The following is an 18,854-nucleotide window of genomic DNA, read 5'->3' on the forward strand; positions in this document are numbered from 1 at the left end:
TTGTTGTTTCACCATCATAGGATTTGCAATTTGTCTCATCATGGCCTTTTACATGAAATTCCTCGAGCACAGAATTGTTGTGTTTGCAGATAAGGCATATCGCTTAATCTGTCCATCGAGGTCAAACAAAGAGGCAGTCCACGTTCTCGCTAAACTTCATTTCTTCTCATGATTTTCACATCTCTCCTCCACATTAAACTGCTGAGTTGTCAACTGAAATCTCTGGCTTAACTTTAGCTAACAGCATTTAATGACAGGATGTCATTCTCCCAGCACCTGGGAGGTGCAATTAGTTGCTACGCAACCGCTAACTTTGTAAAGGTTGTCACTCCTAACCTGACAGACGCTTTTTGGGGAGGCGCTGTTTCACACCGTGGCCGAGCAGCGTCAAACGTAGCCTGGTGACAGTAGGTAAGAATTGAAATTGACAGTCAATTATTAAAATATAACATTGCATTTCATGTCAGGCTCAGGGGCGGATAAAATGTAAGACCTACCCTTAAGGGTACAGCCTAACCAGCTAGTGGTTCTACCTTTATATTTAACATGATATTCAGTGTTCATATTACTAACATGCAACGAGGCTTATTCTGTTCAACTTTAACTTTATTGTTTTCATTATCATTGGTTAAAACATCACCATAACTGTCCACTAATTTATTTAAACCCCACTGTATGTTGTAATATGGTATGTCAACGATAGGCTAATAGCTAGCATATAAGTAATATTTTATTAAATTGACCTGCATAATCACAAAGCCGGTGACGGGGTGGATCGTTTCCACTGTCTACATTGGCATATCGGAATCAGATAAATGTGACTCCTGAGAGATTTAACTTCCAATATAATTGTGGAGACACTTTGAGGAATTGATTCAAACGTAGAGCACAAATTAAAGTTGAATCAACAGCAACGTCTCCGTGAGATCCCTCCGCCTAATTGACTCTCAGTGTGAGCCGCTGCACCTGTCTCCACGCTGCTTGTCCCTCCGCCGCCGCTGGCCGCATCATCTCCTCCCGCAGAGCCGAGTGGAGCAGCAGTGTTTCTCCCCTCCAGCCTCTGCTTTATGTGTGTGACGGCTTCTCAAACCCGGCGGGGATATTTCATCGATGCTCTCTACCTAATGTGACAATTTTATACAACTGCTTGAAATACCTGCTGAAGCAATGGGAGCCTTTGGAGTGATAATAGGGATTTTACAGTATGCGGGAGTTTATATTCAACTTAACGCGGCTCTCAACGCCGGACACGGAGAGGTGGATAATCACATCTCTGGAAATGGTAAGTTGTTTTATGTCTCTGTTGATGGTTGCTTGCTGGACGAAGAACCTCCTAACGGGATGATATTCACTCTTGAGGAGGAGTGACTGGGTGGGGTTCAGTGAAAAGTGATTGTTATTGAAATGGCGATGATTTTCTTGTCATTTTTTAAAAGTTTATTCCCGTTATGAAGAAGGATATGGAGACTCTGATTACTTTTTACACGTCGGAAGGGGGATTTGGCTATAGAAAAGTTATGAATATTGCACTTATCATCCTTTAATGTGCCCGAAGTGGTTTTAATAGCATCTGACAGATTATTTTTAATCGCTTATTCAGAGCTTCATGCATAGTCCACATTCAAACTGATTTAAAATTAGTTTCAACACAACCTATTTGATTTGATAAAACAGGATGCAGCACAAAGTTGCCCCCTGTGGATCATGACAGGATCAGGATGCAAATTAAAAATAGCATACTGTACCACTGAACAGCTTCATTTATTTAACTCAACCTTCCTGGCACAAACATTTTTGACCTGAAGCTCCCACAATCCTAAAACCGTCACAACAGGAGACCTGAATGCTGTTTGCTCATGGTTCACAGTTATGACAGAGAGTGGAGAGCAGTTGGCAGGAAACCAGAGGATCAAAGGAGATGACACGCAACATAAGCCTTCCTCAAAAGCAAGTCGTGAATACTGTGACTACATGATATGTTCCTGAGACTGCTAAACTACAGGCATCTGGAAATACTATTTCCAGTGCAAAACCCTTTTTGTGTTTTGGAGACACTTTGTAGAGAATTATAGACTGTTACTGCCAGGCACTGGGTGGGTGCACGTATATATCATTAGTTATACATAGGTACGTTATGCAAGTAAAATAGTGTGTTGACACTGAAACAGAAACCAATTAAAGTCAGTTGTTTGAGTCTAAACATGCACTATAACCTCACACAAGACCAACAATGCTGTATGTCAACTTCTCAAATTAACACAGAGTTACCGGATTAATTGATGGTGAGATGCAAACAGGCGAGGTTTGGTTGAAGGTTTAGTTTGGTGGACATGAAATGGAAACTTCTAAGATGATATAAGTGAATGTGAACCATGAAAAACAAAACAAAAACAGCCAAGGGCACGTACCCTTAATGTTCTTGAGATAGATTACAGCTCCTGCAGGCACCCAAAGGAGAGAGGAGATCTGTGCTGCACTATGTGCTTAATATGGAAGCGGGTGAAGACGTTGGATGCCCTGTTTCTGTGCTGTAGCACCTTCACCATATTTCACATATATTGACAGCTTCATGTAGGAACAAAAACCAGAGGAGAAGTTTATGATTGTTCAGCACTCCTCTGGGGTTCATAATTCACCATGTACTACTTGTACTCTTGACTTCTGGTGGCTCAGGCTTGTTTGCTGTAATTACTCAGATATATTGGTGGCGCATTTATCATGTCAGATTTTAGTATTTTGACCAGGCAGTGTCATTCACTGCTGATAGAACTAAAAATAGTCTGTGAAACCTGCAGTAAGATAATATTTTCTTTGAATCAAAAAGAATAAATAATGATAGGGAGCAGGACTATGTTTGAATGAGATTTCAGACCCGGTTAAACAACAATGAAGAATACTTTACATTTGTAATTAATGCCTAATTATGTTTCTTAGTCTTTCCTAAACCACATATATGTCAATCTAGATATCTGAGTATATATTTTTATCTTACCGTTTTATGCTGTAGGGGAGGGCATCATCTAATATGTTTCTGTCTGGTAAAGTATAGCATTAAGACATCTGATCAAACAGCCTCATTACTGCTCCTTAAGTATTTTAATTTTCATCTTTTTCACCTGTAGAATACCTTCACTTACAAAGGAGTTCTGTTGTTTTAATCATTGTCACGATTGAACATAATTGGTATTTTTACCTATTAGCAAGTTTACCTTTCTCCAGGAGCTCCAGACATAGATTTACTGTTCTCTAATCGAATTGCGTGATAACCACTTCATCACAGGGTCTCACCAGTTGTCCCTTGAGCCCTCTCTGCTTAGCAAGTTAACTTTAGCTCGATCACCATAAATTAATTTGCTGTGCAGCAGCTCCAAACGGATTGACTGTCTTGGACAGGTTAGAAAATCAATTAGTAGCATTTCTCCCAATGGAAGTTAATTAAAATTGGCTGTTATTGTTGTGTTCTCTGCCTCAGACCGGCCAAAAAGAAGAAATACCTCAGGGTGTGGACCCTTAACAAGAACAAAAATTCCTGATGCGGCACACAACATAACAGCCTTTTATTTTCCCTTTTGAAGAACAGTGTCAAAAAAGAGAGTTGTGGTATCCTTTGTGGTTAAGTAATCCTCAGGATTTTTTTTTTCTTTTTCAATCAGGCTCTTTGATAAATTGCCCAAGCTGAGGGGAGCTGAGCCGTCATGTAGAGCAGAGAGGCTGGATGCACTGTTCTGGAGAGTGCTTGTTAGATTCAGCTCCGACTCATTTGTTTCAGATAAGTGCATCAGGCTGGGGCCCGGCCAGCCCCTGCACCCCAGTTTCCACTTCAGCCCAAGTGTAGATTAAATTGCATGTGACGCAGAATTGTGTGTTCTGTGTGAAGACAAATGACCAGGTTACAGGGATCAGTTCCTGCAACTCATTGTGGGTCACATGTGTCAGAGTGACTCTCACCTGCCGAACGCTCCTGGGGCTCGAGAAGACAGAGGAGGAAGCTGCTCTTGTGCGTACTACGTCCAAAGCGATGATATTGCCACACATGGTTTCATCATCAATTCTGAACGCCTTCATTTCCAGTGTAAGACGTGACGTTGTTAGTGCTCATTGGCAGCGCTCATCCTGTTGCCTCTTTCACAGTGTGGGGGCGTGTACCAATTCATTAGGCCTCCAAAGTGTCTGGTATCCTCTGCCAGTCCTCTGCTTGGTGTCCTCTTAATGAGGACAGCCAGCCCAGACAGTTTGCATTGGCTTTCAATTTAATGGAGCTCTGACTGTGCAAGTGGGGGACAACAGATTGTACAGTCATGCTGTCACAGAGGAGGTGCTGGTGGAGGATGGCTGAAACAAGGCTGACCTCGAGACGATACTGGAGACAGGAGTAAATTTTAACATGTCTCAACTTGAAGGGACAGCTGCTTCCTCTGGTGACGCGTTTACCTCCGGTGTGTAGTAGTTGTGTTCGGTGTGTAGTAGTTGTGCTCAAAATATTAGCATGTTCCACTGATTTGTCTGTGTAATCAACAAGAGAATTACTTTTTCAAAAGACAGAAAGTCGTCTCGTGTTGTATAATGAAAGATTGAGCATTAAATCTTGTTTAATTACCATTAAATTTCAGCTTTTGTGTAGGGCTTAACCAATTAAGAAGACATAACAGTCATTTAAAAGAGCCACCTGCTTATTCCTGTCTTCCTGTCAGCATCAACAACCATTGCGATTGCATTTTCGATTTCATTATTGATCTGTCGATTGATTTTTTCAGTAATTGGTTAATTGTCAATAACTTTTCTCAGAGACCATGATGTCACTTTTTAAGTTTGTTTTTGTATTCAAAAACAGCAAATAATAACATTTTTATAACCTGGAATCTGTGACTTTTTGGCTTTCATTTTTTAATTTTAATTGATTACCAAATTTTTGTTTTGACTCATAATAACAACAGACTCAACCCTTTAAATTTGTTTTGTTTTGAAACTGAAATTTGAGAAAGTTTTTTTTTTCTTTTTTAAAAACTGAAATGCGTGAGTGAAGGCAGTGAAAAGGCAGGGAAGAAAGTGTTCCCCAACTTTGATGCTTAGCAGCGAGGCTGTTAAGTGGGCCCTTATCACCTCAGGCTGAGATGGTCAGCTCTGCTCAGTTTAGTGTGCAATGAGAGTAAACTACTTTTAATCCAGAGACTATATACTGCACAGTACATGCAACATTGTTGATGACATCCTTGTTTTATAAACCCACTTAGACTCCCTTCAACTTAAATATGGTGAGATTACATTTCATTGCCTTACAATCCAACTTTGACTTACAATACTACTGCAACCAACGTGGATGTGGTTCAGCTTCAATTCAAGTTCCAGTTTAGTTTTCTGGATTGCAGCAGATGGGGCAGATCATGTCCAAGGGCTCTAAGCAGCTTATTCCTTCAACTGTTCCATCTCAAGAAAACATGCACACCATCATTTAAAGGTTCTCAAGGGCAGCATACCCGCAACAGAACATAATTTTGTCTTTCATCCTCTGGGAGTCCAGATGGAGTGAACTGAACATTCTTGAAAGTGTCTCCGATCCCCAGTATGTGTTGTCAACAACACGTACTACTTCATTTTGCCACAAACAGGGAGGAAACACAGAAATAGCCTGTGAGTCTTGTGTCCCAAGGGCTATGAAAAATTCACTCTGCATACCCACTGTGTCGGCTGCAACAGGCAGACAGCTGCTTGCTTGATTACCGACTCCATTCTTATTTCATTATTTTACCTTCCACCTTGAATGGAGGCTGAAGGTCTTGCAGCAAGCAGTTATTTCCCCAAGGATTCTCCTGTCTGTTTGCCCTGCTGCTGATTCTGAACCAAATACAGCATTATTGACTTTCTGGCAAATTCCCAGACTGCTTATTTTTGTTTATCACTCATACTATGTTTCTTATCCACATCCTTTCATAGGGTGTCGCTTACAATGAGTGTGCTGTATGGAACTCTCTTGGCACAGTAATTCAGGGTGATACTGTTACTCACATGTATAACTTTTTGGCTCATCTTGCTCTGTACCTGGTGTAGATGACATACATTGTGGTATGAATCAAAATATAACAACTTAATAAAGCTGACTTAATGTGGCTGCTAAATAATATCTTTTTAGTGGTATTGGGTTAAAGCTATAGCCTATAAAGCAGTACAATATGCTTTAACCCCTTGAGGTTTTCCCATATTCACAAACCAAATATATCTTTTTTCCTGTAGTTGGTTATCTGCATGCAGTATTAAGGCTTTTTAATATCAAGATAAATATCTGCAGCCAGTGTCTTTATTACAGGAGCTTCTTGTTGTTTCATCCACCGTTCCCTTGGGGCGTCCCTGATTATTAAAGCCATTCATCAAGTTAGTGAAATACCTCTTCCCACAGGGATTCTGTTCACGGGCTATTTACATTCACCTTGGTGGAAGTTACGACATTAAGCTGTTTTTTATGGCTTGGTATTTACTGTGTCTGATTTTTTCTTCTCAGTCATTTCATTGATTCCTTCTTCTTCTTCAGTGCCCTATGGAGGTGGTTCGAATGGAAGCATTGACTTAATGAAACTATATTTTAAGTGTGTGTGTGTGTGTCTTTGTATACACTATATAGACAAAGGTATTGGGACACTAATACTTTTGTCTATATAGCGTATGATAATTACACCAACAGGGAATTTAATAACATTGTGTTCTGAATACAGCTTTGTAGCTGCAACAGCTTCCACTCTTCTGGGAAGACTTTCCAGATTTTGGAGCGTTTTTGTGGGAATTTTTGCACATTCGTGCAGTAGAGAGTTTGTGATGTTGGACCAAAAGGCCTGGCTCTCAATCTCTGTTCCAGTTCATCCCAGAGGTGTTTGATGGGGTTGAGGTCAGGGCTCTGTGTGGACCAGTCAAGTTCCTCCACACCAAACTCATCCAATCGCTTTGCTTTGTGCACTGGGGCACAGTCATGCTGGAATAGAAAAGGGCCTTCTCCAAAATGTCTTTGTATGCTGAAGATTTCCCTTCACTGGAAGAAAGGGGCCCAGCTCAACCCCTGAAAATCACTATGCAGCTATTTTCCTTCTGTTCTTCTCCATTTTCTTACCACACAAGTTTGATGTGGAAATGTGCAATTGTGCTGTAGCCCTCTTGTCTCACACCACCCAAACATGTCAGGTATATTTTTGGCACAATCAGCAATATGAAAACCATTGGGATTGATGTTTTATATGTCATTTTATTATTTCTATTTTTTTTTAAGGAATCTATACCAAATGAGTAGCTTGTGAGTATTGAAGAGTTGATCTTGCACAATTGATCCACCCATCCCTTAGTGACAGACTACAAAAGACTGTTGGGTTTGGTCTTTTCAGAAAAATACAGAATAGCGCAAGCCTTATCATTTAACGCTTCAACAAAGAAAAACAGAGGCTTGCAGGGTCAGACACAAGCTTTCTCTGCAAGCTCCTCTTTAGCTCTCACACAAACAAGCACATGTGGACATGCCAAGATACGGCTGTCAAACTTGCTTCTCATCCATGCTAATAAGCCCTCTGTAATTTAGTTATCCTCAAACAGCTGAGCTCAATGAGAGACAGAGAGAGAGAGGATCAATGGACTGGCCTCACACTGGCACCCAGGCTGGATTTCTCCCTCTCTTTTTGCATGGGACCTGAAGAAAATATCTAGAGTGGTCTCCTTTGGGCTTGAGTAGTATAAGTTGGTTTACATATTTATGTCTTCCACCGCATTGCTTTCTTTCATTATTTTCTCCCCTTTTCATTTTTAATGAGTCTTTGGTGGATAGCAGGCAGTCGATTCTGTGTTCTCATGGCCTCATTTCTATCACCTCTCTCTGAGCAATATAGTTTAAAATACCAAGAAGGACCGTTTTCTAAAAGCACGTACTGCACTTGCATCTTCAAACAAGGGTCTCCTGCCTCCACCGGAAGACAGTTCTAACAGTGCTGGCTTTGTGAAAATCTATACTTAGAAAAGGCCAAGTCAAGCAGACTCTTTTATGCCAGCTATATAGCATTATAAATGAGACAACCTATTGTGCTGAGATTTCCCTAGAAGTCAGTATTCACATCAAGTAATTCTTATTATCCCTCTTTTCTCTGCCAGTTCAGGCCCGTGAAAATTTGCCAGTGGGATCGGCTTTTTGTGTTGATTTAGCATTCTGCCCAGGGTTTGGGATTGATTTCTGGTGACCATACTGTGATTAAAGTCAGAAACAGCTGGATGTCTGCTGAGCAGGCTTGTCAGGGCCTGACGTCGGCACAGTACTCACTGGTAGACAGTCTGTTTGTCAACAAGTCGTATTTCGCAGGGAGGTTGAAGAGAGCGGCTGCATAGCAAAACCAAAAGGCAATTTGACAACTGTCAGATCACTAAAGTTGAGGGGAGGAAGAGGAGGAGGAGAGTGAGGCAGGAAGGTGTGACGTTTATTTGGGCACGGCATGATTTGATGGTGCTAATGATTTGGGATGTAATGATAGAGCCTCTCGCAGTGTATCGAATGAATATGTCAGCCCTCTGATTAGCTCATGACCTGTTCAGTGTGCATCCAGCTATCTTTATTATTTTAAGGATATATATTAAAGTTTAAAAAATCTGTAAGAGCGATGATGCACATTGGAGACACAAACCATGACTGAGTTTCAGTGAAAGTTCTATAAAAAAGCATTTAATGGATCTTTTAAACAGACAAGTAAAGAAAAGCCTACTCCACACTCCATTCACAAGCACAGGCACCGTCAGGTCATATGGTCACATGCTATAGCTTTATATAACTACACTTTATCTGCGAACTGTATTTCTCACTGCTTTTCCTGTGGACACACAATGAGACACATAGAGAGAAGACAGTCAGGAGTGAAGAGGAGAGACAGTGCAGATAAAATGTCAGAAAGTGTCCAAGGTGTGTGTGTATCTTTTGTAAAATAAGACTATCCTACCACCTGTGGGGGTCTCAGAAGGTGGAGCAGGTCTCCATGCTTCCCTGGCTTCCCAAGACATTGAACTGGAAATTGCTCCCAAGTGTGTGAGTGTTAGTGTGAATGGTTATCTTGATGAGCAGGTGGCACCTTCCATCTTATCCTCTGCCACCACCACATGAATGTGTGTGTGTGCGTGTGTGTGTGAATGGGCAAATGCTGACTCTTGTTGTAAAGCACTTTGGATGGTCAGTCAGACTAGAAAAGTACAGTCCATTTACTATTTACCGCCATAGCACGATGTCAGCGCTTCAAGCATCTCAGCAGAAAGCATCCGGTCTGTTTATTTATCAAAATAGCACTTGAACATATCATGTTGTCTGTCTTCTATGTAAACGTGAGCGTAACAACAATTACATGTAATTTGTGTGTTGAAAGAAAGTAGATGTCAGAGCTTTTTTGTCATTTTTCATTTCTTTGTCCTCCTCCTCCAGCTGGTTAAAGGAGCTCGTCTTTGTCCCTTTGATCTTTCTTGAATTGCTGAATCTGTGTGCCAGAGCTGGATGTTAAATGGTTACTGGCACGTAATGCATTCGCCACCTCCACGGCGCCAATTAGTTTCTTGTATGGGGACAACCTGTGCCTGTTGGCTGGCACATGGACACGCACAGCAGTGCTGTTTTTGTCAGGGAAGTGTTGCATGTTGTACCTTTTAGCGTGCATTTCAAATCTCCACAGCTTTTGCACACAGACACTGTATGCTGACAACAAGCCACAGGTCACCACAGTGAGGCACACACACAGGATAAGTCTCCCAGGATGCTGAACACCTGCCAGAGCCAGTAGGGCAAGGCTCCAGGAGATGTAGTGAGAGAATTGGAAGCATCCCTTTATGACAGGCACCAGAGAGCCAATGGACACAGACTGCCCACTCAGCGAGAGAGGCACAGAGAGGGGAAAAAAAGTATGGAGGGGAACTGAATTGAAGGCATCGTGGAAGGTGAGAGTAGAGGGAAGGCCTGAATGAAAAAAAAGAGGTAGAAGGTACAGCTAATAGGTAGAAAGTAAGAATGAAAAGGCAAAGTGAGACAGAAGGGTAAAAATGTTCTGTTTTCAACAACAAGAGGAAGGAGATTTGCGGGAGATGTTACAGAGACAGAGAGAGAGAGAGAGAGAGAGAAGGGGCCAAGAAAGGATTTAAACAAGAGACAGAATGAGGTGGAAAATTGAGAAAAATCCTGCGTTTGCAGAATGGAGCTGGCAGAGGAAATGGAAAAGTGCAGGAATTACCTTGCAGCTATAAGCCGGTCCGACTGTAGCTCTGGAATCATGATTGTATTTGAGGACTCCCTGTGCAGCTCTCTCCTTGACTTGACTCTGACTTCACACACTGTGGTTTCAGCTCAGCGTCATTAATTCTTGATTACTTGTTATATTTATTATATATTAAAAAAAAAAAAAAATCAAGGGTTGATATTCAGTTCCAGTACAAACAACAGCTTTAATGCAGTGAAATCAGTCAGCTTTTGCCTTCATTAGTTTATGAAATCAAAACAAATGGTGATGTAATTAACAGGCATCATTCGGGCAGAAGTAAACAAAAGCTAGCTTCCCATTTCTAGCATCGACTAAATCAAAGCCGTCACTAACAAAGTCTACCTGCTGTAGTTAGCAAGCTAAGTTAAATTCATTAGACAGTTAAAACACTGCACACAGCTGGCTCATTTCAAAACTAAAATATTGTAAAAGGGGTTTTGAATATGCACCGTGTCTACCAGTAACAAACTAAGATACACAATCATAAAACCAGGTTTAAAGCAGGCCTAATTTAGACACAGCGTCACCGTTGACAAATTTATTTTACAGCTGTTGTAATTATTCTTTACCAATGTAAATTAAGGGATCCATATCAAGCTAGTTAGTTTAAAAATGATTATATAATTACAGTATATGATAATTAAAAATAGGCGATTTATTTAAACGACTGATTGATTCATTCCTCATAGTCCTGTATATCTGGTTTCCATCAAGGCTCTTTAAGTGGAGGGTATCAGAGTCGCTCCCTCAGAGCTTGACAGGCCCACCACGGCTAGTTCTGATTGCTAACTCTGATTGGACGATAGATATTTAAGACAGATGTTTATCAAAAGATCAACTGGCAATGAAATTAGAATCCATTCATTTTCCATTGTCAGCTAATCAAGTAATACAGTATAATTTCAGCATTCCTTTAATTTCACTGAATATAGCATTTGTCTATTTTTTCCTGTGACATTCCTTTTTTTTTGTTTTCTTTCCTTGCTCCTTTTTGTCTTTCACTGTGTGTCCCACAATCATCTTTTCGCCTGTGGGAACACGGGCTGTTTGAAGTGACAGTTGCTGCTGTCTGTGCTCTGCCGCTGGCTGTTGATACTGTATCTCGGGGATGAAAAAAGTGTCAGCCCCTGCATCGAACGCTGAGAAAACTCATGATGATTGAAATGCCACCCTCTGTTGTTTTGCTCATATATTTTATGCACTGTGAAGTTTTCTGCTATTCCAGGCTTCATCTCTGGCACCATATGTTCAAAAAACATTATTTCAAGACATTGTGACAAGTTTTGTCATGCACTCTGTGCTCCTCTTCGGGCCTCCAAGAGAAGAGTGCCAGTGTTGAATAATGAGAAAGGAGAAAAACTGCAAATAATAAGAAAATGTCTATATTAGAGGTGATTTAAAAAAAAAAAAAAAACTTATTCAACTGCTTTTGAAATACTCTTCCAAAGTGCTTTTTCAAGCATAAAATCAGTACAAAAAGAAGAATCCTTGGTATGAAACCGTGAAAACTGAAAATGCCTTTTCTCAGAAACATATCTCAAGATACAGATGCATCAAATCCACGTTTTACCGCAACCTTGCTCAGGATGTTTCTTTCGATTTTTAGTCTTTGTGTGCTTAAGAATGGCAGCATACAGTGTGTACACTTTTAAAAAAGCTGCTCTGGCATGTTTATCAAAGTTTACAGGTCTGGTTACCTTATGGTTTAATTTCTGGATAATATTCTAATGAGTATTAGAGTTAAATAACTCATCAGAATACTCATCAGAATATTTTTGCTATTTATAAAGCCACTGGACAAAAGGCTGCTTTTAAGATTGGGTTGCTAAGTGATCCAGAAAGATTTTCCTGAAAGACATCAGACGAACATGAATCATTATGCCAGTTGTAATTACAGTCTACAGTGGAATTGAAGTAATGCTTGTTTGTCTGTGCAGAAGCAGTTCACATCTCCTTTTGCTTTCCACAAATGAAAAATCTGATTTATTGTTTTCTGTCTGTCCTGTTTTTTCTGTTTTCCCATCTGTCTAATGAGAAACAAAAAGAAAACTATGTGTTTTATCTGTAAAATGTCTAACTTCCTTGTTTCAGGCGTTGGCAATTTATTTCACACGACAATTAAAGAATCAAAGAAATCTTACTAAGATGTTCTTGAAAAATGCCTCTGCTGTTTTGAGCATCCACATAACTAAACTCTGTTCAGTGAAATAATAATATACAGTAAGTCATTTTCAGCACTATATATTTTATCAGCAAAAGAAGGAAACATGGATATGAGGAGCTTTCTCTATGCACGGTGGTCTTTCAGCTGAAATGCATTTAATTTTCCTCTCCAAATGTCTTTAAAAGGCAGAAACTGAAAGTTGATTTTGTGTCAATGACAGTCAAACTGATGTATTCTCATGCATCCCCACTGCTGTTGGACTTCTGAAGGATGAACTACAACGCTAAAAACTTGCCATTTTCTGATAGTTTTTTCTAATACTCTGTTGCTGCCTTACGTGCAATTTGTTAGCATACCTGTAAGTGACTTTTCTAATGATCCCCTTCAGACTTTGATCTCACAGCAGCGTGTTTTTGTATTTTTGTTGTATACATACCACTGCATTAGGTTGTGTGTGTTTATATATTATATCTCATATCAAGCCATGTGTTGGACAGCTCATCTCTGATGAACCACCTGTAGCTTGCAGGTCTGAGATTTTTGTACATTCTGTCCTGAGTGAGAGCTGCTCAGAAACCAGTAAGAAAGTCTGTTCTCTGCCTCTGTCTGCCAGCATCATAATTAAGATCCGTACTGGAAGATGGAGAGGGAACAGGTGAAGCGGAAAGGTAGGGTGGGTTTGTCTGTGACGTAACCTCATCTCGTCTGTTATTTTTCTGTCTCACAAGGATTTAGAGCTATTGTGAATTGGTGAGAGTGTGTTGTTTTGTAGTGCTGGCTGCTCATACATAACGGACCTTCATGTTGCCATGACAAAACACATGCTCAACAATTTAACACCTTACATAACGACGGACACACTCTGAGGATTTAGTTCCAACATACTGAGAGATTCTGTTTTCGGTTTGAAAGCCGGCTTGTTTCTCCCTCGGCTGAAGAACTAAACACATGCACAAGGATGTGAATGCCGGTGTGGCGCTCAGTAGATGAGTCAGTAGCTTTTTTAAATGTGAAAATGTGTTTATTTGTAGTCTGTCTTTGTCCTGAGTAACTTTGGCGTGTGAACAGAGCTGCAGCAACTGAAGTAAATGATGTACGCAAAGCTTTTTCTCTCTTTTTCACTGACAAATATTGATATGAAATCTTTCAAGGTAGGTTAATTGAAAATAAAGGCTAAAAAGTATGAACGTGCTGTTGATGTGTTGTTTGTATATGAAAAATTGTTGTTTCATTGCAGCAGAAAGGTATTGTTATGCAGCAGGCGGGACAGATTCACTGGCTCTAAACATACAGGCTGTGGGGTGTGGACTCCTGTTTTACTGTCTGCAGGTACTCAGAAAAATGCTCTGTGCGCTTGTGCAAGCTGCTCTGTCTACACTCTGCTCTATATGTCATCGCTTTACTAGCAATCCCTTCTAAAGGTGCCAAATTTCCTTCTTAGTGCTGTGTGTGTGGATGTGTGTGTGGTTTCCTCTCACTTCTTCATCTATCTTTCTCATCTCTTTCTTCTCAACACACTCACCTCAGTTCACCTTCTGCCCATTTGCCTCTTTTCTCTCTCTTTTCCGCTCTGTGCTCTTCCCCCGACCTTTCTTGGCCCCTGTCCGGCTCCATCCCTACAATGCGTCTCCTCTTGACAAATGAGGCCACTGCCTGGCCGCAGGCAGCGGTGCATCAAGGGCACGACTCCTGGGGGTCCAGTCAGTGGAACGACACCGAAGCCCTCTCCGCCGTTCCTCTATTATCAGCCTTTTTTTCTGACATCTTCCTGTTCATCACTGCATCAGCTTAGCACAAGGCTGCGTGAATGTCAATTACACATCCAGCAAATGACTTCCCCCTTCTCACCTGACCTAAAGATGCTCAGACTGTCTTTCGCAGGATTTCTGTGAGGTAGAATATTACTTAAAGGCACAACGGACAGCTTATTCTCTTATCACACACACTTATCATAAGGTGATGTGCTCTACATGGAACTTTTCACTGTTCTCTTATATTTGTTCCTGTTGATTAGTTTTGTCTTACTTCATTGTGAATGTATAATGGTATATAAGAATGGTGCAAATAGCGGATCATTTAGGAACTGATTAGCCATGTGTGCTCTCATGATTTCTCTCTTCCTTCACTCTCTTTTTTGTGGGTGTGGTCTTCTTGTTTTTCTCACCTCATTCCCCTCACCTGTGTGTCTCCACCCTTCTCTCCACCTGCACCACATTCCCTCGTTAGCTTAGATTGTATTTCAGTCCCGTTTGAGTTCAGTTCTTTGTTTAGTCATTTGCTCTATCTTCTACTGTGGTTTTATTTTTGTTGATTCTCAACTATTTTAGCTCTTTGTTGTGTCTGCCTTCTCCTGCATCTGCATCTCAGTGTTCTGCTGAACTTGTGGCAATTTGTAATTGTTGTCTGGATTTAGGCTGTTAACAGCCCTTTATAGAGTGTTATGGTCATTTCTATTGGCTGTAAGAATGCAGTTAAGTGCTTGGGAGGCAGAAAAGATCCCTTCAGATTTAATAATTTAAAACGAAGTCACTCATATTGTTTTGAAAGGAACAACTAAATTACTTTGCTGTAGTAGTCAGTAGAAGGGAATTAAAGGTTTCTAAAAAATAAACCTGCAAGTTTTCCCTGAAGTTAATCATTGTCTTATCCATTAACAACCAGATACATATGCTTCACAGTCACCATCTTTGTTTCTGTATTGTATCTGTCAGTGCGAGTGGGTTAAATAAGAAAGCTGAATGTGTGTATAAAGATGCATTTGGGCCAGTTGATGTCTTCGTTTTGTCCCCCTCACACACACATACTGCATGCTGAGTCAGATGATATGTGGAGAATGTGCTGTTCTGTTGAATTACTGACCGTTACTGGAAGCCAATCCAGAGAAAATTATGTTCTGTGCGTAGGCGGTTGATCTTATGTAACACGTCCAGATTAGTATATCAGTACGATGTCCAGCTCGGGCTGCTCTATCATCCATAGAAGGATTATAAAACATACATACATACATACATACATTCATGACACTCTTTTGGTTCTGTTTATATTCGGCTTCCTTTAACCTTGTCTTCATACAGAGAAAAAATGTAGGTGAAATTGTGAAAGTGCTATGCTGCTACAGCATGTAAAGAAAGAACAATACCCAATAATGATCACTTACTATCCCAAGTCAATTAAATAACATTAGTCTTCAGTGCTATATTCACACGGCTACCAACATCTTGCATCCTTTTGTCACGCAGTTTTTTCTCTTGGCTGAAGTGAAATGTCACTGAGAAACAGACATCTTAAAGATTTGTGTTTCTGTCATTTTGGAGATAAACTTTTTCTGTTATTTGTCTTTTTATTTCTCTCTAGCTCTCTTTACAGAGGTGCCACACGACATCACGACACGGAGCGGTGAGGACGTGGAGATGGCTTGTTCCTTCCGTGGGGCGGGCTCTCCCTCCTACTCCCTGGAGATCCAGTGGTGGTACATCAAGGACCACAGAGACTGGCAAGAGAAACCTGGGCAGATCACTAATAGTGTAAGCCACAGGAGAAAGGGATCTAATGGGGTTGTGAGGACACGTCATACAACAAACAGTTACTTTAAGCCACTGTATGATGACTGAGTGCATAATGAGATGATAGTGAGCTGATTTTTGTTGGAAAGCATGATTGTCGTTTGGCTCATCCCTCTGGGATTTGTCATATCATACATCACAAATATAGCAAGATTTCCATTAACATATAGACCAAACATGAGGGAAAAAACATCGGTAATAGACAGCATCTGTACATCAGATTTACACAGTTTCAAGTATTTTTATATACGACATTTTTAATTGATTTTCACTGAGTGCGTGTTTCAGATGTTTTCTATGTGAATAACCAACTCATTCATTGCCCACATTTGTTTTCACCAGAGAAGGTATTGTGTGGTTTCCAGTAAAAAGGACGGTACATATTGATATGGAATTAATTCCCTGCATCATTGAAATGCTTATGTTTAGTGCAAGAATCAGCGGTTAGGGTGTCGGACCCGTAACCGGTGGATCGCTGGTTCGATTCCCCGTCCCGGTGTCCATGGCTGAGGTACCCTTGAGCAAGGTACCTAACCCCCACTGCTCCCCGGGCGCTGCACGCGGTCGCCCACTGCCCCGGGTTTGCTGTGTGTGTGCACGTCACTTGGGTGGGTTAAATGCAGAGAACAAATTTCGTTGGAGTGAGTTCCCTCCAATGACAAGATATGTCACTTTCCTTCCTTTCCTTTGAAAGAAGGCAGCCTGAATATCTGTGAGGCCTTTTATTTTACTCAGAAACTCATGTTGTTTCTTCAAGGTTAAAGCTTGCTTTTTGTGTTTTATTAATCTGTGAAGTAGAATCGTGAAGTCCATTTTCAGTTTCCCTTTTTCCATTTTTGCAGTTCAGTTTATTTGGGCAGAGCTGTTCGGACTGAACCTAAAGCTTACTGTATATCAGAAATGCAATATTAGCCATGGCAGAAACCCTCTGGCATGGAAACGAAAGGATAATTGCTGATTAGCATTTGCCTGCACTGGGGGAACAGGTTGACTGTCTCCCATCGTGGGGGAACTCAGGCTCCCCTGTTGTGCCTCTAGACACTATAATTGGCACTGAGAAAGAAATAGATTTTCAAAATCTCTGCCTGCTCCATGCATAATTCATACCAATGCCCAAAAGAATACCTCTACTCCTCTGCACACACACACACACACACACATATGCACACACACACACACACACTCTCTCTGGCTCAGAGGCTTGCATGCTCAGTTCTGTTGTGTGTTCCTACATGCACACAAACATACATAAAGCTCAACTACTAGAGAAAATACATACAGCCTATCAGCAATCTTGGGAGGCTGCGTGTTTGTAAAAGAGCACTGCAGAAAACATCAAACTGTAATGCTTTGCTGTTGTGCATCAATTATATTTTTAGCATGAGATGTTTTTAGAAACCTCAATCAGCCATCTGTCACTAATGCATCATCCATATTTCTGTGCAGGTTGTACCCCTGGAGGAAACATCCAAAGATGCCACCAAAATTAGTGTGAGTTTGATCTTGCATCACCTGTCAACTGGCACAAAGCAAAGACGGTATCAAAGAACACAAGATGATTTTTGTTAGGATGAACATGAGAGACGTTGAGGCTTTTGCAAGCTTTCGTTCCATTCCTAGTTTTGAATAATATAAAATATGTTTTCATCTATGTCATGTTTAACATATGGCTTTAAATTAGACTGCATCACCTTTTGTTGCCATCAGGTTGTAAAAGTGGCCGGCAGCAACATCTCCCACAAGCTCCGCCTCTCCAGCGTCAAGCCGTCAGACGAGGGCACGTACGAGTGTCGTGTCATTGACTTCAGCGGCACCGTGGCGCAGCACCACCGTGTTCGCGCCTACCTCCAGGTAGAGCCTGAGAGGAGTCAGCGGTCGGATGACGTGAAGCTGCAGGACCCGGGGTATCTGTCACAGGGCGACCATCCGCACCCCCATCACCAAGCAGAGGGACGGGATCTGAAGAGGAGGTCAGCTGGCAGCAGCACTGACTGTAATGAGAGCTGTGTACTGTAGAGTGGGCAGAGTCTGTCTGTCTGTCTGCATGTTCACGACTTTTCTCGAAAGATGGACGTCATCCACACGCACGTCACCACAGAGTAGAGGCGTCAGACATAACCGGACCCCCTGTGTTTCCCGGTTTGTTTGTCTATCATTGTTATTGCTGTTTGGATGCTATTGAATGCAAAGAAAGGGCACGATTTTATTGACACTACATACAGTTGTGTTCTCTTTGTTGCTTTGTTTGTGTACGTTTGCGTTAATGTGACATTAAGGCTGTTTTTTTGTTATTTTATCTGAGCAGGACTCTTACAGTAGCCGAGCACCCAGAACTTTTTCTCACAGAGTAACCGTACACGGCAGTGGAGTGTCAGGATGGATATCATAAATAATAATTCACTGATACAGACACAGAACAGAACATTTCCTCTGCAATGTGCCAACTCTACTGTCTTTTACCATAAGATATACCAAAAACTGCAGTATTTCGATGTAAATGCTTTCTAATGAGTAAAAAAAAGCCTTTTTCATTCATCTGAAGACTTTTCAAATTGCGTTGTTTCCTTCATGAAATCTTTGTTTAAATGCTATCTGTATTGTAGCTTTCTCCACCACAGCAGCATTTGTCAGAATAAAAAATGTATGAATTTATCACATAAAGATAATATAGAAATTCTTGTGTATATTCACACTAGACTTTTACTGCTATCATTTAAGTTTAATCTGTGCTACTTAATCAAATGACTCAATACACAACTACGGTATACTTATCACTCCAAACTTTTGTCGTCATTTTCTCAGCCACAATATAACCTTTAAGGAGTTTGTCATTTCAGTCACGTTTTCCTCTCAGCTGTGTTTGTTCTCAGTGCTGCTGTTTGG

At 40.9% G+C, this 18,854-nt stretch overlaps 1 protein-coding gene across 2 annotated transcripts; it reads left to right on the forward strand.

Annotated features, from left to right (window-relative positions):
• The first annotated feature begins 441 nt into the window (after nt 1–441).
• vstm2l (V-set and transmembrane domain containing 2 like) lies at nt 442–18,749 on the forward strand. Of its 2 annotated transcripts, none has more exons than XM_046384311.1 (4): nt 442–1,282; nt 15,763–15,932; nt 17,418–17,462; nt 17,679–18,749. In XM_046384311.1, exons 1-4 carry the CDS (start codon nt 1,168–1,170, stop codon nt 17,985–17,987), a joined length of 639 nt encoding a protein of 212 aa, XP_046240267.1. In that variant the 5' UTR covers nt 442–1,167; the 3' UTR covers nt 17,988–18,749. The 2 variants fall into 2 exon arrangements, with proteins under 2 accessions (XP_046240267.1, XP_046240268.1); XM_046384312.1 differs by lacking the exon at nt 442–1,282 and adding an exon at nt 13,646–13,737.
• Nucleotides 18,750–18,854: the final 105 nt, after the last annotated feature.

Source organism: Scatophagus argus, chromosome 3 (genome assembly GCF_020382885.2).
Source record: "Scatophagus argus isolate fScaArg1 chromosome 3, fScaArg1.pri, whole genome shotgun sequence".
In the NCBI taxonomy this organism is placed as follows: Eukaryota; Metazoa; Chordata; class Actinopteri; family Scatophagidae; genus Scatophagus; species Scatophagus argus.